At 45.5% G+C, this 22424-nt stretch overlaps 1 protein-coding gene across 1 annotated transcript in view; it reads right to left on the bottom strand.

Moving 5' to 3' along the window:
* Positions 1-7590: 7590 nt before the first annotated feature.
* MAP6 (microtubule associated protein 6) overlaps positions 7591-22424 on the bottom strand; it is a 40720-nt gene continuing 25886 nt past the window's right edge. The window contains exons 2-3 of the mRNA XM_054270431.1: positions 13493-13706; positions 7591-11677 (exon numbers count right to left, since the gene is read on the bottom strand). Of these exons, the coding sequence (XP_054126406.1) occupies positions 11477-11677; positions 13493-13706 (415 nt within the window). The 3' untranslated portion in view covers positions 7591-11476. The remainder of the gene's footprint in view (positions 11678-13492; positions 13707-22424) is intronic.

Consider the following 22424-nt stretch of genomic DNA (forward strand, 5'->3'; position numbering starts at 1 on the left):
GATCCCCATTTGTCCCCCAGTTTTGCATGATTTTTGTGCAGGGAGTGGTTCCAGGTTAGAGGAGGGAAGGAGGGGCTGACACCATGGAGTGGCTGGTTACCATTTTCTTGGTCTATGAAATCAACCCAACCCGGACATGAGAAAACCCATTTCTGTGTGGGGCAAGACCATGTGAAGAGCCCTGGCAGGACACCTCTCTCTCAAATACTCACCCTCATTTTGCCCTTTCTGCTTCCTACAAAGAGACATTTGCTGCCAGGAGCTGTTGGCAGAGGTTGGTGGGAAATCTGCTGAGTTCTTTCAGCACAGTAGCTCCTATGGGAATGAGGTGAGCTCAGCACCACAAATCAAAGGAAAATGCAGAGCAGCTTCTCTTTGGAAAGACGCCCCACTGTCAGGGTAGGCCAGGTCCATACTGCTGATGCACAGGCATCTGCTGGGACAGGATCCATTGCCTGGTCTCTGGAGAAGGCTGGAGATGCCTGCACATCCTTGCCACTGGAAATGGTGCCCAACAGCACCTGCACTTGCAGTTTGAAGGCCATCAGTAGGTACTGCAGGTACCAAGCACATCTTCACACCTCCTTTAGTGAGGAGGATGCAGGAACCATGGGGCATGATCTCAGGTTGTCCTGTCCCAGTGTGTACATGATGGTCCAGGTTCAACCTGATCCAGGTGGGCCAACACCAGAGCCATCCCACCCCCTCCTTGGTATCCAACCCTGCTCTTGCTGCTACACCCTGCATTTCAGAGGAGAGCTTTGAAAGTAAAAAATCATCTCTCCCTGAAGCAACATGAACTGTTTTCAATCCACCAACATTTTCCTGAGCCCTTGCTAGAATCACCAGGGAAATTCCTCCATCTCAGCAGCACCAGGGTGGTCCCTCCCTGTTGAGGCAGTCAGAAAGCTGCTGCCTGCAGTGTGTGTTCTTCCTTTTAATCCACTGGCTTTTTTCCCATGACTGTGTGCATCCTTCAGCCAGGGATTTCAGGACTGAGGAGGGGAAAGAGACTGTGTCCCATCTGGCTTCCCCTTTGTTTGCATGCATATAGACAACTGTGTGATTGTCCATCCAAACCTGTTTTAAACTGGAGGGAGTGTGAGTGGTGGGTAATGATGTTATTTTCCCCCAGAGTTGGTGTTCAGAGACAACAGAGCAGGCACAGCAGAGAACAACCATGGCTGTTCCCTGCAGGGCTGCACAGCGAGGTCTGGCTCTAGGTACCAGCCTTGGGAACAGTGAGCTGGCAGTGTGCAAATAGGAGAGTTGAAAGGAAAGCCTGATCCTGAAACATCACAATGCCCAACACACATGCAGTAACATTTATAAATTATCTTTGTTCACGCCAAGCAAGGAAAGAGTTTGAAGATTTTTGCCCTCATGAGGGCTGCTGATGGCAAGTTGTTGTGTGAGAAGGTGAGAAATGTGGAAGAGATGAACTGGAGGTGACAGATTTCTCCTCTTGTTAAGTCTGAGAGAGCAGAAAGAGTATGAAATTCAGGAGGGGTTTGTTTCCCAGAGTCAGCACAAGGTGTCTGGAAATAACTAGGGGTGTTCATGGGCCACCATGAGCACACATAGCACCATCTCCTCTTTGCTGGTCCTGGTATAACCACATGGAGCTGGGATTTTGTGACTTGGGGTCTAAACTTGCCTCTGACAGCTCCAGCAATATTATCCTGTTCCTCAGAGATATGGAGGACATGCTCACATCTCATCCCTGTTCCTCTATGAATTCACATCTTGATGTTTTGGTGGCCTCATATCAAAATGAGCTGGTGACTTGTATTGTCTTCTGCAAAATTACTTTAATTTAAAGCAGTTTAGCTATTTGGGAGCTGTTATGAGTCAGTATAGGCACACAGAAAATTAAAAGTTGCCTTTAAGAGACCTAGAAGCAGCAGGAATCCTCTACCTGAATCAGTGGCACAGAAACAGCAAACAGCCTCAGGCGCAGAACTTGGGTGCTGAAGGAATGTTTTAAAGAAAAAAACATGAGAAATCTGTCCTTTGTTTCCCATAGAATTCAGGAGAGGAGACTGCTCTTGTCTGTGGAAGAACCACCTTTTGGTTGGTGCCCTTATCCAGGAGGGCATTGGCAGGTTCATGTTCCTCAAAAGATAGAAACTCATTGATTTCTGAGCAAGTTCCCAGTTTATGAGTAGGTTATGACAAGTCATTTCTGTCTTCTGAATGCTGTGTTGCCCTTTGTGCACTGAAGCTTGTTGTCTTTACAAAACAGCAACAAAAATACAAACTTTTTTTGTACTGAAAAATGGTCTTAACATGGTAGTTTATAATAGGTCTCAGTTGCATTCTTTGGAAAAGGCACATCAAGCAGTAGATATAACCCTGTGAAATTAGGAAAGTGCAGAATTTTAGCCTTGCCAGAGGGGTTGCTGTCCTTGCAAAGGTGTGAGACCTGGAAATGTGCACCTGTTTGGGGCCAGCAAGGTCTGAAGAAGAAAGTGCCTGGTTGTGAAATCTGGCCTGATGTAGGTGTGGGATGAGCAACAAGCATCTCAACCCTTCAGAGCTCAAACCAAAGCAGCAGATAGGCCAGCTCTCACAGAGCTCTGCTAGGAGAAATGTAGATGTTAGAAGACTTCTGCATACCTTCAAGTGAGATGAGGACCTGAGCAGCATGGATGAATCATGTCCTAAATACTAGTCAGACCCTAAAACTGCAGCTGGCATTTTTTCAGTGCTTTTTTACTGGTGGAATCTATAGCTTGCAGGAGGAGGCAGCAGCCCTGTGGAAGCAAGGCAGGTGGAAGTCATGGTGGCACATAGGAGAGGATGCAGGATATCACCTACATCAAGGGATTGATCCTCTTTCCCAATGCTTCTTTCCAGCACCTACACCAAAATTCCTTCAGCCTGAAGATGTCAGGCACAGCCCAGCTGCAAGTCTTCCTTGTCCTAGATGGCATTTCCAGGCTTCTCACTGAGGATTTGAGGTCCCCACACATTTCATCTCTTGTGTCTGCTCTTGCAGGCAGAACAGGACAGGAACAGGCGCTGAAAGAAGCCCAGGGGACTGGCATTGCTTGATCCCTCTCCCATCCATGTCCACCAAACTGCTTCAGTTTTGCCTCTCTTTGGGTCCTCAGACCCTTGAAACCAGACTGCTGACCATGCTCTGAGCTCACTGAGCAGAACCAGGAGGCTCCTTTGCTTTCTGGCAGGCTGGTGTCACACCACAGGCAGTGAGGGTCACTGTGAGGGTAGAGGAACTGAGCTGCTCCTGCAACTTTCCATGTTTATAAGGAGCACCTGGGAAGAAGCACCATCTCCATATACACTAACAGCTGCAGCCAGCACCAACCAAACTAGCACTTTGAGGCAATAAATAGGGACAAGGAGGCAGCAAGGAGTCATCTGAGACTGAGTGACAATTGGGTCCTGATGTACTCACAGGTAGAAGGACAGGTCTAGTCCTCGCCTGGGATGAAGGAAGCAGATGTCCAGGGCACCTTCTCAGCCACAAGAAGCCTCCTGGGCATCCACCTCTGAAACATGCTAAGCCAGCTTTTGCTGATTCCCCTGAGAGACATATCTGCTTGGATTTCCACTGACACATCTCTGCCCACTGCATCCTGTCACAGGGGAATGTTGTTCCTTTACCATCAGCTGCTTCTGCTCTGGGCTACAAGATTTCTCCTTCATTCTCCTCGGCTGCTGCCTTTGTTGAGCCACCTGGCAGCACAGGGCATCTCTGCAGGAAGTTGGAGAAAGGCCAACCTCTTTATCAGATGCACCAGAATGGCAAGGGCCAGAAGATCCTGCAGCTCTGAATGTGCCAGGCTCCTACACTGACAACAAAGCTTGTCCCTGTGGCTGTAAAAGAAAAGAAACAAAAGTACCAGAGGACAAAAGCATGAACAGGGTCATCCTAAAAGCAGACAGATCTGCAGAAGCAAGACTGACTGCTTGACTGGCCACCAGGACAGACACACAAGGCACTTGCAGACACATCTAGTGAAGTCACACCAAGAAAGGACAGAGAGAGAAGGGGCAGTTGGTAGGTGAGGTATCATTTATTCAAGCAGTGAGTGATATCACACAGTACAGACAAAGAAAAAGGCTTACAGTCCAAGAGAGACAGGACATGAGACAGTATCTGAGGGAGGATGGGAAGAGAGTCCTTGGTGGAGCTGGGTGTTTGGAGTGATGTGGAGGGGGAGAGGTGGGAGAAAGCAAAGGATTGGAGAAGCAGCTGTGGGACAGACACAGAAAAGCTGGCAGAGAGGATGGAGGGAAAATTCTTCTGAAGGCAAGAAGGAATGGTGGTGTGGTGGGCAAATGGGGTCAAGATGGGGAGGTGAGGGCATTGCAGACTGCAAGGGAAGGAGCCAACAGGGAGAGATCTCTGATCAGCAATGAACCTTGGGGAGAGGCAAGAGAGCAGGGGCAAAGGGGGCAAAGACATTCACTGTCCTGCAGCTCCAAAGCACTACCTGTTTCATTAAATTCAGGGTACACTGAGGGGTTGTGTCCCTGCTGAAAAATCACAGGATCACAGAATTATTTGGGTGGGAAGGATCTTGAAGATCCTCTTGTTCCAGCTCCCCTGCCAAGGACAGGGACACCTTCCACTAGACCAGGTTTCTCCAGCTCCAGTACAACACTTGCCTTGAACACTTCCAGGGATGGGGCAGCCACAGCTTCTCTGGGCAAATCTCCTGGGTCCAAGCAAGGTGGCCACAGCTGTACTTGTCTTCAGTTGGGTACTAAATCCTGAACCAGGCCAAGGAGCAGGTCAGTCCAATGGCCAGGGGCTGCTCTCAGGATTTTCCTGCCTTGACCATCTGGTCCTGGAACCATCAAGTGCCTGTAGATGTTGTTAACTGACAAGAGCAGACCCATCTGCCACCCATCGTGTGGTGAGATACCCCCAACATGTGCCATGCAGGGTGCTCCTCACTCCTTGCTGTGACCCAGTTCTCCAGACTTCTTTCAGAGCTAGAGAGGACACACCGGTGTCTCCAGCTCTGTTTGGGGACTTGGGATTGTTGCATGCCACAGGCTAGGCTGGGGTGGGCAGGGGACAACAAGGAAGGTTCAGAAATGCTTTCCCCTTCCCATCTCTCACATTGAAACACATTGAAGGCAGTCAGGGCTCTCACATATCACTAAGATCTGCCACTACCATCCATCATTTTTCTGGCGGCTGGTCCTTTCTTTGGCTTCCATGGAGCAGACTTCCTTCCCCTGAAGGGCAAGCTGGCATTTTAGAAAGCATAAAGATTCCTTCAATCCACTAGCAGGATTTTGTTTTATTCTTGCCTCACATGTCCTCCACCATGGCAGTCAGGATCAGGGAGTTGTTCCCAAGGCAACCTGCAACAGAAATTAAGAGTCTTTACAAGCAATTCAGAGTTCATGACAGACCACCAGTCCTGAAGTACTCAGAGCTGTGTTACCCCTTATCACACACCCCTGAGCTTGGAAGTAGGCCCAGTGACATTAGTGGAATTGCTCCCGACCCAGAAAGCTCAGGTGAATGAGGGCAAATGGAAGTGAGGTGCCAATTCCCCGACTGAATCAAACTTACCATGGCACTGTTGGAACAAGGCAGAGCAGAAGCCCATGTCTGAACACCACAATATTTTCCAAATGTGGAAAAGATACTGTTCTTGGAGCACATCTGTATCATCATGTTTATACTGGGGAATTTCTCCTTCCTGTGTGGCTTCTCTTCTTGATCTGATGTCACTGTTGGTTCTTATTCCTTGGATGTTGGGAGGTACAAGCTATGTCAGACGCATCTTCTTAAAAGTCTCTTTCTCTCCTGCACTGGCACATCTCTAAATAAACCCTAAATCAAAAGAATATCATGACACACAAGGCTGCATTTGTATAAGAGCTGATATGTCAGCTGGTGAAACATCCTTTTACCAGTCAGGGATGTAAAAACTATTATGGAGCTTTTCAAAGGGAGCTCAGTTCTGTGCCCAAGCTGGAGTGGAAGGATGGAGAGTGTCAAGGAAAAACTTCATCCACCCATGCACAAGGATCCCAGATGAGTGGACACCATGTAGTTAAAAGCAGCTCAGTAAAATTGGAAGGGAGGCAACTCCTCATGACACTGCTCATGGCAGTCAAAGCGACACCTCTGCAAAGCCTCAGATCACTCTCAGATCACAGAACTATTTACGTGGGAAAAGACCTCTAAAACACTGTTATTAAGTATTTGAGAGGGAGACTCAACTTTCAAAATTCACTTTATTTTTTACTTCACCCAGGCACTAACAGTGACAAATAAATGTCCAGCCAGTGCCTCAACATCTCCACACTAAATGCTCTTGTAAGGCAAAGCACTTCATTCATTTTCAGTGAAGTCCTCCAGCAGAGCCCTTGGGAAGAGGTGGGCAGTGCCAGTCACTAGTGATTTGGTGAAGATTAAGGGGTCAGTCAGTACCAGTGGGTTCAGACAGTGAAGGTTAAAGCCCAGGGATGGCTCCTACTGTTCCCCTGAAATGCATCCTGCACCCCATTCTGCATTTGAGCTTTGCAAGGCTGAGTGAGTTCAGAGATCAACAGGGCAGCAAAGGTGTTTTCCAGCACTCACTTTGGGCAGCTGCAGGAAGGAGATGGATTATCTGTGAAGACTGCAGCATGGAAAAGACCCTGTGCCTGTGTGTCATGGGAAAAGCACTTTGCTGCCCATCGTGGGTTGCCACAGATAAGCCCCAGTAATAACCAATCCTTTAGAAATGTGCATTTTCTCCATTACCAGCTGTACAGTGAGATGGTAAATCCTGCAACATAATCCCAGCTGAAACACTCCAAAAATCCTATAGATAGGTGTGGTTCATGAATGGATGGAACTGGTGGGGGAGGGAGAAGGGAAGGCAGGGTGATACAGAGGACATCAGAAAGCAGCATTGTTACTTGCATGTGGTCACAAATGGAATAAATTCAGAAAGTGATTCGTAAACAAGGTAGGGATGTGAAATGGCACCCTTAGCAACAGGAAGGTAGAAGAGGTTTGGTGGCCCATGGATGTCAACAGAGAGGAGGAGGAGGTGGAGAAGAGGCTCCAAAATCATAGAATCATGGAATAGTTTCTATTGGAAGGGACCTTAAAGACCATCTAGTTCCAAACCCCCTACCATGGGAAGAGACACCTTCCAGTAGACCAAGTTTTCCAGGTTTAGTTTAGGGAGAAAATAAAAGCTGTAGGCAGTTGAAAAAAGTGTAATTAACATTGGCAAATACACATCATCCACCCTCCCTCCAGCTCTCAATGGGATTTGGTCTCTGCTCCCTGAGCCAGGACAAGGTGGACATGAGCAAGGCACTGCACGGACTCTCTACTCAAAGATATTTTGTATAGAAAATAAAAGAAAACTTGGGCCATCCACATGACTTCACTGTCCATCTTTGCATTTGCAAACACTTCCAGCTCATGCCAGACTGGTCTGAGATTAGCAGCCACCTAAAGGGAGTCAGACTGTGCCAGCCCAGCTGTCCCCACAGCAGGCATCAAAGTGGCAACTCTAAGCAACACAACCTCGTTTGGACAGATATTTCTTCCACTTAACTGCGCTTCTGATTGAGAAAACAAGATCAAGGAGGAGGTATTTGTCTTCAGCATTTATTTATCATTGGAAAAAAACCCTTTGAGCAAGCAAAGATCACAAGCACATCACAATCAATTGGCGGTACATTAACGTGTGTGTGTGTGTGTGTGTGTTTGTGTGTGTGTGAGACTCTCATCAGAATATCAACAATGAAAAAGCACCACAAGGAGGTGTGCTTAACATGTTTACAAGAGACAATTTGTGATACGCAACCAAACCCAGGCCACAAAATATTAATTAGACACTTCCTATCTGCCTCCAAGAGGCAAGAGGTTGTGGAATGCATGGGCACCAGGTTTTGGCACCGGCTGTGCTGCAGATGAAGAAGCAAGTGATCAGTGTGCAAAGCAGTCAGAGAACAGGAGCTCAGTCAGCAATTAGCACCATTTTGCAGAAAGGAGTAACAGTACAATACAGCGAAAATGTGAAAGCAAGCAATAGCACAGGAATTCTCACAGGGTAAAAAGCAAAACATTTCTTTTTTCCTTTTTACAAGAAAAGTAAAACATATTACAAATCAGCAGTGGAACAGAATCAGCACTGTGGTAGCTGGAAACACAGAAGAGCAGAGCACTGTTTCCCAGTGGGATTGACAAGTTCAGAGCCCAAAGTGAATTTGAAATGGCAGAGATTTGGTCTCCTTTCTGATAAACCTGAGTGGGTTGGATGGGCACAGAGTCTGTGGAAGGTACAGCAATGCAGGATTTCACTCTGAGGCTTGCCTCTGCTGTAGTTCCTGGTATTCAGTGCAGTGCCAGCCCATGTGCTTGGATGTGTGTGTGCTTGGATGCATGCTGCAGATGTGGTGCATACGGAACACAAGCCAGGATTTCTGTTCCTGTTCTTTTGATGTGAGAGGAAGGTGTCCAGGCCTCACCAGTCTCCCTGGATCTTTCTGCAAAGAAAACCTTTCAAGGACCATTCATCCCACCCAAAGACAGGTGTCAAAAGCAGGCAGCTCAATGGTCCTTGGAAAGTTCCTTCACTACAGAGGGAATTGAAACCACTGGCTAACACTTCATACCTAGCATTGTAGTGAGCTCATGGAATAGCTTGGGCTGGAAGGGACCTTCTAGTTCCAAGCCCTCTGCCACCAAAAGACTTCATGTATTATGGAAACAGAAAGCTACATTTTGACCACTCACTGTGTATGTTTCAAACACTGTGATAGATGCTCTTCATTAAGAAGAAACCATCCCAAGCTGGATAATCAGCAGTTCATCCACAGCCATGGAGATGCTTGGATGAGGTGGTCTGAGCATCTTACTGATGTTCCTTGGTCAAAATTTAGTTCACCTTGAAGTCAAGGGCTAAATTCTCATTGAATTCCAGGTGAAATGGTAGCAAGTGTGGTGTACCTTTAAATGTGAAACTTAGGGCTGAAAAATAATAGGAAGAATTGTTTTGCATGGTCTGTCCTTATGTAAGATTGGTGTGTTGAGCCATTTGAACTGTCTAGTGCCTTCCTGATGTGTTCTGCCTGCTGTGATGTATCATCCTCACAGCTACATCCCGTAGGAAAGGACATTACTGAGGAGTGTGACAATACATGAAGCATCTTAAAAGCCAAGGAATCACACCAAGTCTTGGGAGCTGCTCTTCTCTGGCCAGTTGTCCCTTATGTGACAGGTTGGAGGAGCCGTGAGCAGCGTGGCAGCATGCCTCCCCGTGAGCTCAACACAAGCCTTGTGCCAAGCTGCTCTGGACACGGAGCTGAGCAGTGCTGCAGGGGCTTCTGAGCACTCAGAAAAGCAATGATCAGTATGGACAGGTCAGCATCTCCATGAGGCATGCACATTAAAAAAAAAAAAAAAAAAAAAAATAAAAAGGCAAAGAAAAAAAGCACTACATTCACAAAGATTTCCACAGTTTTACTTCCTGGAGGATTTTCCCTGGTTTCCTCCTAAACAGCAGAGGTTTAAATATATATATATATTTCTATATATGAATATATATTTTCCACATACACAACCTGACTAGCTCATAGCACACAGTTCTAACACAGCTAAGCTGGGGATTACACCACTGAATTCAGAACACTACATTTACTGATACTCAAAGGTTTAGGCTGTTAGCGCAAGGCAAACAGGACACATCACATGATACACTGAACTTGGCATTTATTCATTACTAAGGCCAGCAAATGTCACTATCTGTATATCACAGAGCTTTCCTCCTCATTGGAACATTTCACTCAACCTTGTAGCCCACCACTCACTTATGTTTCCAAAAGACTAATTCTAATGGGATGAAACCCCAAAAAAGGGACTCCTCACCCTCCCAACCCATCCATTTTTCTGCTAGATAGCTTCACATCTCTAAAATACCCCTAGCAATAAGACTTTCCTTATTCCACCACCTCTACAGCAACACATCACCTCCCCACTCTACTTCCCATCTCCGTCTTCATGCTTCCCAATTGTCCACTGGAAGTTTCAAGCTGGACTTCACATTAGGAGAGAAAATTTGGAGCTGCAAAAATAAGGAATGAGAACCCTGCATCTTAATTTGCAGCCACTCTGCTATGGGAGAGTCTAACAGCTCAGTTTAGTGGGACAAAAATTAATCCTTATGTATTTAGGACCCAATCCAGAAGTTAGGCACATAAATTTGGACTGGGACCACAACTCTCCCACTGATCCAGTGACCCAGATTCTCTGGCATGCAATGCCCTTCTGTCGGGCCAGTTCATACTCGCTGACAAATGGTCCTGCTGTGTTTCGGGCTTCCAAACCGGTCCTGGGGATTTCCTAGTGTAAGAGCACAGTAAATAGGACTGAAACCCTGAGATCTTGTCTGGAGGGAGTCTAGGGATCCCAGAAACGTTTTTTATGGCCCTCTTGAGTTGCCCATGAGCCAACATGAACATTAACAGCTGGAAGAATAGACACGACGGGGGCTGACCGCTCTAGCCAACCTTGGTGACACATTTCTTTCTACCCCTTGGAAGGTCATGCCTGCAAACTAAACCACTTTTTGAAACCTAGCTCTGCCTATTGGCATCCCAGAAGTGAAGAAAGCAGATCAAGATTCAAAGCAAAACAGGAATACTTAATAAGATCCATAACTCAGGGGAAACAATAGGGAAGAACAACCTGCTGACAACCTAGTCTAACCTGCCATGTGACTGGAAAGTCTTTACTGCTCACTGCACCTTCCCTCACCAATTTATTATTTTTTTTTTTTTAATCAAGGACTTCAAGTGGTATTGATGAATGAAGTTGCCTTGATGCAGCTAGATGTACTCCCAACTACCCTTGGGGAGGATTTGGCCCTTTACTTCCATGGGATCTTCTTCCCTGTTGCTTCTTGGAGCAGAATTCCCATCAGTGTCGAAAGGGGAAATCATTCTTGGCGACACCATTGATTTTGGTGCATTTACAGCATATCCATGGCACCAGGAATGAACCTGATCCTCTCTGCCTCCAAACCCCTTTGCCAGGTGACACCAGTGGGAGATGACACAACAATGGCCAACCCAAAAGGGCCTCATGGGATGAGAGCACAGCCCCTCCTTGGCTCAATGGGCACTTCCATGCTGTCAAAGCACTGAAGAACCAAGCCCAAGGAAAGGGACAAGCTGTTGGATGCAATCACTGTTGATCCATCACCTTCATCTCTCAGGATCCTGCTCATACATTCTCACATCCCTCACTCTGTGCAGAGCCGTGCAGGCAAAGCAGAACACCCTGACCTCAGAAACAAGGATTTCCTAATCCTCCTTGGAAATAAAACAGAAAAGCTTCTAATACAATCAGAACAAAAAGCAGATTAGAAGCCTCTAATTAATTTTGTGGCCTTTATTTAATCAAAGGGAAAAAAAATAAAAAAGGAAGGAAGAAAGAAAGAAAAGGAAAAAAATGAGAAAGAAAGTGCAGTGACATTTACTCTTTTGCCTCAGCCAGTTTATTGTTCATCTCTTTACTTTTCTCCTTATCTTCTGGCTTTGCAGTGTTGGAGGTCTCGGCGCTCTTTTTCTTGGCAGCCCGGCCAGATGCAATCTGCTTGTCTTTGGCCTTTTTCAGGGGTTTATGGCTTGTTGTGGTCTTTTTTGGTTTGGAAGGCTTTGTGCTAGGCTTTTCCACCTGCATGGAGAGCGACAGGCAAAACAACGACATAGAGATGGAGAAGGGGGGGAGAGAGAGAGAGAAAGAAAGAAGGAGAGACACAAGGACAAGTGGAAAACAGGATTCAGATCTGAAGCAGCACAAATGTTACTTATCTGCTCATCTCTGCCCTGCCACAAAGGCAGGGGACCAGCTGAGCTTATGCTGAGTGGCAAATGGCCAGCTCCTTTCAGGATGCCCTGAAGTCAGTGCCCCTGGAGCCAGCAGAGCCCATTGTATCCAGATCAGGACAGAGCAGGCTGAATAGGAGAGGGAATATTATCAGTAATTTTATCAATTTCTGCATCTTTCTCTGATTTCAGGAGGGATTTTGCATACCCACAGAGGATTGTCTCTCTGAAGCAGAGAAATGATGCTCAGGGCAAAGAGGCTGCTATAAGTCTCCATCTTTCTTGCAGCAGAGGACTCCTCTGTTTGTCCTAAACAGATTCTCAAAATGGAGGAATATTACCTTGGGATACCTGAGGTGCAGAACACTAACTGGCACATGAGAAAATTCCACAGCATCTTTTTTCTACACTCCCAAAATAGGAAGGACAGTTACAAAAACTAAGGGAGAACAGAAGCCTTCATCTTCTACATGCTTGCCCTGTAATCCCTCTCAGTCCTCACAGATCTAAGCACTCATCAACTTAGGGAACAACTTATGGTGCTCTGTTTAAAACTTCACAGAGTTTAATATGCAGATCTTCTGCTGGTCCTAGAAAACAAGGCTGGAAAACATTCCAGCTCAGGCCCTTCTCAACACACGTTCTCGATCTGGTCAAAGGCAGAAGTGCATACTGTCAAAATCTGTGTAATGCTCTGAATTAACACCAGCATAAAATGTAATGTGGGGCTCCTAAAGTTTTGGAGGCAGGAAGAAAAAGATGCCTGGATAATTACATAGGAAATGACAACAGAAAAACCCTTTTCATCTCAGCCCTACCCTCACTTGACGTGGGGCACTGTTGTCTCCAAAGTGCCTCAAGCTGTCCCAGGGCCCATAGAATTATAGAACAGCCAGAGTTGGAAGAGTCCTTAAAGAATATCTCATTCCCTATGCCCTGCATAGGCTGGGACATCTTCTACTACACCTGGTTGCCCCAAGCCCTTTCAAACCTGGCACTGGACACTTTCAGGCATGGGGCAGCCTCGGGGCCTCACCACCCTCACAGCCAAGAATTTCTTTCCAATATCCCTTCTAGCCCGGCCCTCTGGCAGTGTGGAGCCATTCTCCATTGTCCTGTCCCTCCAGGCCCTCATCACAAGTCCCTCTCCAGCTCTCTTGGAGTCCTGTTAGGCACTGACAGGGGCTCTGAGGTCTCACCAGAGGCTTCTCTTCTGCAGGCTAAACACCCTCAGCTCTCCCAGCCTGTCTCCATAACTTGGAGCATCTCCGTGGCCTCTTCTGGACTCAGTCCAACAGATCCATGTCCTTCCCATGCTGAGGACCCCAGAGCTGGAGGCAGCAGTGCAGGTGGGGGTCTCACAGAGCAGAGGGGCAGAATGGAACAGTGGGACAGAATCCCCTCCCTGACCCCCCTGTCCATGTTGTGGGATCAACCCAGGACCCTGTTGGCTTTCTGGGCTGGCAGCACACATGGCTGGGACATGTTTAGCTTTTTATTCACCACCATCTCCAAAGTGGATCCCAAGGTTCACCTGCTGGTTGGAATGAGGATACCACACAAGGGGAGTGACAGCCAGCAGTGTTCAGCCCAGCCTGACTGCCTTGGACATGTCCCACCAGGAGCAGCGATGGCCCTGGGTCCCTTCTACCATGTTTCTCACCTTTGGAGGTTCTTTGTAGGGTTCACAGTAGAGAGTGCGTATCCTTCTGCGCTCCAGGTATTTGTTATCAGCTGGAGAAGGCTTACTGGTTTCCCCCTTGAACTGAGCACTGTAACTGGTTTCATGGATCATTTTCTCCTCTGGTGGCTTGTACTGGGGCTTTGCTTTTATCGCTTTCACAGGCTTGACATCTATCCAGGGTCTGAACTCGTTTCTACAGATCAAAAAGGAAAAGAGTTCAGGAATTAAACCAACGGGAGAGCAATGATAACATGGGGATGGAGTCCTGCATTGATCAACCAAGTCTACGTGGAAAGGATTTTGTCTCCATCCAATCAGATTAACATAGAAACTGTCTCCCAACAATTAATTTTTTACCTCATCCAAAACCTCTTGATACATTATGAGAAATTCAAATGAAATGTAGTCTGTTAAAGTCAGTAGTCCTGGACAGCCCATAGCCATGCCTGTAAGTAGAAATTGTTATGATCCCACCTACATTACACCTATTAGACAGAAAATTAGCAGTGTCTGCTAAGACCTTGGATTCCGAGGACCTTGAATGTCAAACTGAAGAACCAGGAATCTCCTGGTGCTCTCGTGAGGACGGAAGCCCCAGCTCTGCCCACAGGCCAGCAGACACAGCTGCACTCTCCCTCCTCCTCCGTGCCACCCCTGGGAGCAGCTGCGGCGTGTGTGTGACCTGTCGAGTCTCCCCATCCAAGCTGATTTTTAATAAAGGCATTGAAAAGGAGAAACATCTCCTGCCCTATTTATTTCAGATGGTGAGGAGCTTTCTCCCAGCAATGGCAGGTACTGAAAAGTCCCAGTCCAGCAGTCACTCCTGAGGGCAGTGGCCCACCAAAGACAAGGAGAAATGGCAAGGAAGGCTCAGCAGCAGCAGAGTGTCCCCCTGGGCAGGATGAGAGGAATGATGGATTTGTCTTTACAAACAAGCTGTGGGTCTGCTGGTAGGTAAAACTAGCACTGGGAGATACAAGAAACAGTGGGAAGGATTCCACTGATTGACGAATGGAAAAAGATATTTGCTTTTACAAATAAACTTTAGGTTTGCTGATAAATGAAATTAGACATTGAGAGATGAAAGAAACAATGGGGAAGAAAACCCCTAAATCCCATAAGAATGAAAAATTAAAAGGGAGGGTTATACATTAGAGGAAAATTTTCGGGATCAGGCATTCTGGGAAGTCTGTACCTCTCCAGTACCTCAGCCAATGGGGAAAGAGAGAAGGGAAATGTGCCCAGGAAATCAGGATAAAAAGGAGGCTGTGTCCTCCAAAAATTTGAGAGATCCCAGGGGAATGCCCCATGGCCTCTCCCTTTATTCGAATAAAGCCAGGAAGGACTCCTCTGTCTCCTTTTTGGACACAAACTTCTGGTGTTTGTGGATTGATTTTCCTAACAAGGAGAAGTCCAGCACCACAACCCACAACCGAACCAGCTCCAGATAAAGCAACTCCCGACCACCACACTGCTTCTCCCCCTCCCCCAGAGCCATTCCAATGATATGCCAAGGCCCTGGCTGCATCTTTTGTCTTTCAAATCAAGGTCCATTCACCATCTCTATGACAACAAATGGAGGAAAATTCCCTGAAGAAAAAAAAGGAAAACCTAACCCCCAACACTAGGGAAATTACCTCTGTAAGGGGGCTGCCAGTCAATCCCTTCCCGTAATACTATTGAACACCTTAATCAGCTTCAGCCAAACTTGTCAAATGGGAATGACGATATTTGGTTTTACTTCTATGAAAATAAGCACTGCATTGAGTCCAGAGGATCAGGAAAGCTTAAGTATGGACATGTGCATGTGATCAGAGGATGCTCAGGCAGGGATGCTAGGGCTTCGAAAGATCATCTGTTGTCCTGGCTGAGGACAGAAAACCCAGCCCATACCAGTCGGAGCTCTCGTTGTCAGGGAGCAGAACAGGGAGGTGGGAGAAAGAGTAACACCACCTTTCCCTTTGTCCTTCGAATCACACGCTCGACTGCAGAGCACCATCTTTGTGTGTGTGTGTGTGTGTGTGTGTGTCCGGTCTTTTCGTTCTGGGGGCAATGCACTAGATTTAGAAATGTTTAATCTGTGAAAAATGCATATTTTTATGATTGGCTTTTTACAAATATTAAAATGATTATTATATGTTATGTTAGAAAGTTGTGTTATATCAATTTTTTTAAGTAGTGTGTTAAATATAGTTTGGGGCTATAACACAATGTTAAAATAGAAACTATGTATGTAAGATATTTTTTTAAAAAGAGGACTCCCACCGAGATGGCAGCCACAGGACACCTAAATCCTTCAGAGAAAGAGAATTTATTGCTCTCTTATCAGGAGAAACGCACTTCTTCCTGCCTTGGCTCAGGTGTCTTCTGAAGATGCCATTAGGATTAATAGGAAGAAGTTGACACTGACCAGACAGAATCCTTTGTTTGAATGGAATTTATGCATCATGTATGAGGTGTATGAATATACAACAGGCTATTGCTTTTAAGGGTTAATCATCTGTTAACGTGTGTCCTTTTTTGGGCTTATTTTGCCCAGAAAAAGGTACCCGGACTGTCTGTAACTCTTTGTTTTTATTGTCTCATATTGTCCTAATCCAAATTGTCCAAATTTTTATTACTCTAATTATATTGATATTTTTATAACATTTTTATTACTATTAAACTTTTAAAATTTTAAAAACGAGTGACTGGCGTTTTTCACAAATCTATTTGTTATTTTTGCCTGTGGCTGCTTGTTAGTAAACTATTTTTTCAGTTATCTACTAGTCTCTGTTTCTTATTGGTGGAAAGGGATTATTAGAACCTATAAAGGGAGACAGCTCATTCCAGAGCATTCTCCTTTAAATTGCCTCAAATCAAGCCAGAATGACAAACTCAAAGTTCATCCTAAACTCCTCAGAAGAGGTTTCTTCCTAGGATCCACTTTTGTTCTAAAGTAGACTATATATTTTCAATATGCGGAAATAAATAAAATGGTGGACTAATTCTCTCTGCCCATATCTATCTATCTATCTATCTATCTATCTATCTATCTATCTATCTCTCAGATTTCCTTCCTAGTGTTATAGATGAGTAATGCAATGCAATGGCTGGCTCTCACAATTAAGAGATTAATATTATGTGGATGTTAAGAAGTTTTATTGATGTATAGTTATGTTATTGTGATGTGTTCTCCCCATACTCCTCTTTCCCCTCCCATTTTACTGTTGTCACGGGATGGCCTTGGTAGTCAGGGCATTTGGGGGGATGGAAGGCTTGTTGCTGGGGGGCACAGCATGGCAACACCTGACCTTCAGTCAAACTGCAAGAAAGGAATCTCCATCATTGGAAGGCAAAGAAGAGTTCACTGATGGACTTTGGGAGCTGCTGGGGTTACTTGATTCAACATCAGGAGTGTGAAAGGTGGAGCAGCCATTTTGTGGGTGAGCACATGGTGGTTTAGTTCCATGCTCCCAGCGCTGTAATTTTTCCTTATTCAGTGTTTTGCTGTATTTTGTTAAGGTTTAACAAACCTTTGAAATTTTAAAAGGGAATGTCGTTTCTCACACTAGCGACTTCAAAACCCATTAGCTGTTTTCTGTTGTATTTGTGGCAGAAGTAGAAATCTCAAAGGTGAAAATCACAATAGCTTTCCTCAAGATCAGTGAACGGGCACATGGGGAGTATCCAAATGGTGTTCTGCAGCAGAGGGAAAGAGGCAAAGTTCATGTTTCGCATTCATGCTCAGGACAGCTGAACAACCAGACCCCATGGATTGCGGGGTAAACCAGCAAGACCACAGATTGCATCTACAGAAGCAGAGAGAAAGGACAAAGGCTGTTGTACTGTGGATGTAGGGAGTGGATTTTAAAGGTGGAACACAAACCAGCATTTATTCATTCTTCTGCTTGTAGAATGCTGGTTTATATAGAAGTGAGCTCCGAAACAGCATGACTGTATTTGTTACCACATTGCCTAGCAACTTCATTAACAGATCTATTATGCAAACATAAACATGTAGGAAGTGACAGGCTTTTCCCCCAAACCCCTGTGATCTCTGCAGAAAAGGCACAGAAAAGCCTTTTATTCCCTGTGGGCTGTCAGGGAATGCATTTCTGCAACAGAGCTGGGCTCTTAATGCAACAATCAGTTTCACTGGACTGTGAAAAATGAGACTGCTTGTCTCCATCCTTGCTTTGCTGGTCTGAATGCAGATGTACCAATTCTGTGAGTACTCAGCTCCACTGTTCTTGGTGATTGGACTTCCCCCTTGACTACTTTATGTCTCCCAAGATGAGTCTTTGCAGGCAGATAATGAAACAGCCATTCTTAGGTGTGGGCACATTGATGCATTGTGTCTACTGTGGGATCACAGCCTCTCAGGGCTGAGGGACAGAGTGACCGAGACCACCCCTGGGGGGCTCGGGAGTCCTGGAATGTTGCCAGAAATGTCTGGTGGCTGGACTTTGATCCCACATGGGAGATGACATCAGTATGAGGACGGGAGGATTTCACTGGGGTGAATGGTGAAGGGATAAGTTAATTGGAGTGTGAGATACAGGGTTTAAGATTTCTGTACAGGGGGGTCTAGAGAAGTAAGATGGAGGAATTGGGGCGTGCCCTTCTCCTTCTTCTTCTTCCTCTAGGCCTCCATCTTCTGTGGTGATGTTGGCACTCCGGGATTGGACCTTACTAAAAGAACACTGGTTAATAAGGGTAGAGGGTATTGGAGAAAAATGATAAATATTGTATACGTAACTCCGGGTATAAAGATAGGTGGCTGCCCCAGGGGCTCTCAGTGTGTGCCCATGGCTGACTGCTGAGCAGAACTCTGTCAGGCCAAGAGAAAATCTTTTAGATAAGCATTTAATAAACACCGAGACCAAGAAAAGATTTGAAGTTTCTTCTCGTCCTTTGGAACGCGGGCGACCCAAGGCCATCTTTGGGCTTTTTCCAGACCATCTAAACAGCCCCAAATCCAACAGTCTACCAGCTCTGGAATAGCTCAGCCACACCTCTGGAAATCGAGGATAGAAGGCTACTGATCTAGAAATACCACACTTTGTTGACAAAGAAATTCTAAACACCAGTGTGTCACATGTATTCAGTGCACATCTAGAAATAACAGGTTGCTCACAGAAGCTGTGGCTGCCCCATCCGTAGAAGAATTCGAGACCAGGTTGGATGGGGCTTGGAGCAACCTGGTCTAGTGGAAATTGTCCCTGCCCATGGCAGAGGGCTTGGAATAAGATGACCTTTAAAAGCCCTTTACAACTCTAACTATTCTGTCATTCTGTGTTTATATTCTAAATCTAAATCCACATCTAAATCCTTTTCAGGCAAATTTTTTAACATCACCAGCTATTACACTACAACTGGTCCCTGCAAGTATGTGAGACAGCATGGGCCACGTTCATATGGAGCTCTACCACATCTGGGATGGACCAGCAGTTGTACCACACACACAGAATCAGACTGGTTTGATTTGAAAGGCACTTTTAACTTCATGTCACTCCAACTGCCCTGCCATGGGAAGGGACAGTTCTGACCAGACCACTGAAACACTCAGTGTGTCCAGCTCTCCATATCTGACATTCAGAGCAAGCAGAGACAGTGAAGGAGGAGAGAATCCCTGACCATTTACTACAGCTACAGCTGGTGCAACAGGCTGGTCTCAAAGCCTTTTATGATATTTAGGCAACATATAAACTTTAAATAAAGTCTTACAAGATGTCTTGGATTGTAAGATAAGTGCCTATTCTATTTGCCATCTCTTAGAGGTGTGGCAGTTATCTTCTGTCAATTGGGCAGTTTTTCTTTATCTCTTCCACAAACCAATCCTCCCTTTGGGAAATATCATGTGTTAATGGGCCATTGAGTGTCACTGCATGACTGATAAAAATTACAGCATCCCATTGTGAGATGCTCCATCCAGGGGGAGGAGCCAAGCATTCCTACGTGGACATAATCTGAGATTTTGGGACACCGGGGGAGCCTTTTCCCAGAGGAACAGCTGTCTTCTCCACTGGATTCCCAGAGGAAGACCAGGCCCATCTACACCACCACTGGACCTTCAGAGGAAGACTACATGCTTCTACAGGATCCCTCCTCCAACAGAACCACACCTGACACTGCAGGAGCATTGCAGCCACAATTTCAATCAGACTGCTACCAACACCCTGACCCACAGGGTGTCAGGTCATATTCTGTCAGGTCATAGGGTTTTTTTGTTTGTATTATTACATTTGCAATTTTAGTTTTCCTAGAAAAGAACTGTTATTCCTATTCCCATATCTTTGCCTGAGATTAATTTCAAAATCATAATAATTCAGAGGAAGGACACTTCCATTTCATTTTCTATTTCAGGGGAGGCTCCTACCTTCCTTAAGCAGATACCTGTCTTTTCAAACCAAGACACTAGAATAGACACACTCTGCTGATTGCATCAGTGCCCAGAAACTCAGCATGGTTAATGAGAATTCCTAAGTCCCTCCATCTCTACCACAGATGAATGAGGGAAAACAATCTGCTGGGAAGTGCCCTTGGAATATGCCAGTTCCTGAATCCAACCAGACAATTGCTTGGAAAAGCATTAGTTACAATGGACCAGAATTGCAGCCAAGAGTGTGCTAGCAACTTTGCAACCTGGATCTCCATATTTGAGTGTCAGGCACAGGGAATTTCCTAATGCAAGGTATGAAAGAGAAGGCAGGTGCCCTGCTTGGGGTCTGCATCTCTATTGCTTGTAGGGGTGAAGGGGATGTCTCAGGAAGGTAACCTAAATCCCCCTTCCAAGTCTGATGACTCTCAATCAGAGGTCTGTCTGATACTGTTCAATGTCACCATGACCTCGTGTTGTCCAAACAGTGCACGGCACAGCTCTTAACTCTCTTAAGGCAGTTGTACTGTACTTCCAATACAATGCCCTAGTGTTGGAAGTCTTCAAGGTCAGGTTGGACAGGACTTGGAGCAACCTGGTCTAGTGGAAGGTGTCCCTGCCCATGGCAGGCAGTTGGAACTGGATGGTCTTTAAGATCCTTTCAAACCCAAACCATTCTGTGATTCTGCCATCTGGAACTGGCCTGAATCTCCAGGATCTTTATGTCACTCAGAAAAGTTGTTATACATTTAAACACTTCTTATATTCAGTGAAGAAGTGAGAGGAAAATTAGTAGCTTTAAGAGTTAATAAAAAAAATATGCTGGGTATAGTAAAAAATACCTGTGTTCTAAGTTACCATATTTGTTGCTCCTGTAGCAATAAAACTTATGCTGTTTTGGAGAAAGATCCTGTCATTCTGAGACTTCCCTCATTATTATTCAACATTCCAAGGCACACTTGTGGGGAAGGTACCCAAAAAGTTACAAATTCCTTCTGCAATCTGAAATGAGCCCTGAAAATGTTACTTTCCCCTTATTTTCAGAACAGCAGGTCATAGTGGTGTCTGGACCTTTGAAGAGTTCTGCACACTCAGAGTATTTTAGGAATGTGCTAGAGTAAATTAGCTCTCAGAGTATTCAAGGAATGTGCTAGAACCCATTCTAAAAGAGGCTGGTCTCACAGCTCATTTAAACCTTTGCTCAAGTAGCAAGTATGAACCGTGGACCAGCTCCAGTCTGGATGTAACCAACAGGCACAGCTTCGTCCAGCTCTCAAATTCTTTATCAAAGGGATTTTCAATGCTCTTAATTTTGCTGAGGAAGATTTTAAGAACTGCTCTTTTAGTGTGAATGGAGGGTTGAACTGAAATAGCGGCCAATTACATGTCTCCTCATTTTCTGCCTCACTCTGGTCCCACCTTTACAAAGAATAATTAGAATTGATAGGGAACCCAGTGCTGGCCTGAAATAAAACTCAGTGAAAAAGAGTATATCAGGTATCAGGTGACCTTTTGCAAGCCACGAACAACAGAAAAATTTCCCAGTGAGGTTAAAGAGAGTTTATGTACCTACAGAGCTGATGAGAACATAAGGCTGTACAGGACAGGGCAGATGCCTCACCAATGCATAGGCAGTGGATCTTATCAGATAACAGTAGCCTGGGGAGGTGGTGGCCTGATCCATATCCATTAAAGCCTGGCCTGGTCTCCACATGTACCAGAGAACACCACACTGCTCTTGTGTGAGGCTTTGTGCACCCTGGTGGTTGTAATTGCATTTTCCCTTTGATGAGGATTGGTGAAGTTGGTGGCAAGATGAAAGTGACCTGAACAACCTTTTTCAGCCCAGCCAGGGCACACCCAGTTGTCTCTGGAGATGCTTGTGAAATCCTGTGCAGGCATAGATTGCTTTTATCTACTGAGGTCAAAGGAAAGACAAAAGGGGGAAGGGAAGGGAAGGGAAGGGAAGGGAAGGGAAGGAAAGGAAAGGAAAGGAAAGGAAAGGAAAGGAAAGGAAAGGAAAGGAAAGGAAAGGAAAGGAAAGGAAAGGAAAGGAAAGGAAAGGAAAGGAAAGGAAAGGAAAGGAAAGGAAAGGAACAGGACAAGGTTTAACCATTTCAAGCTTCCACCTTCTTTGAAGGACTTTTTAAAGAGAGGCTACATTTGCTCAGCAATAGCACAGGGTGTTCAATGTATTCTGCTGACAGCAACTCTGCTGGCACTGAGCCAGGCCAATTCCCTCTTCTTGATGTACACGTACAAAATAATGAATAATGCAGAAAAAGGAGATGGGGGACTTCATGCTGGAGTCCTGCACAGGAGGGACATTTCTAGCTTAATCTGGAGAAGTACATCTTGGTGAAAAAAGAAAAACATTCATATTTCTCACTGAAAAAAAAAAGAAACCTTTACAAAATGTTAGGCCTGAAACATTTAATTAATTCTAAAATGAAACTTTAATTTTCTTTTTCAGTTTCTTTAATTCTTTCCTATCCCACTTTTTCCCCTTATTCTACTCAGGACAACGCCAAAAACTATGAATCCTCCGAT

This window comes from Melozone crissalis, unplaced genomic scaffold, assembly GCF_028551555.1.
Source record: "Melozone crissalis strain CALT ecotype California unplaced genomic scaffold, PUWL_Pcris_2 ptg000009l_1, whole genome shotgun sequence".
Classification (NCBI taxonomy): Eukaryota; Metazoa; Chordata; class Aves; order Passeriformes; family Passerellidae; genus Melozone; species Melozone crissalis.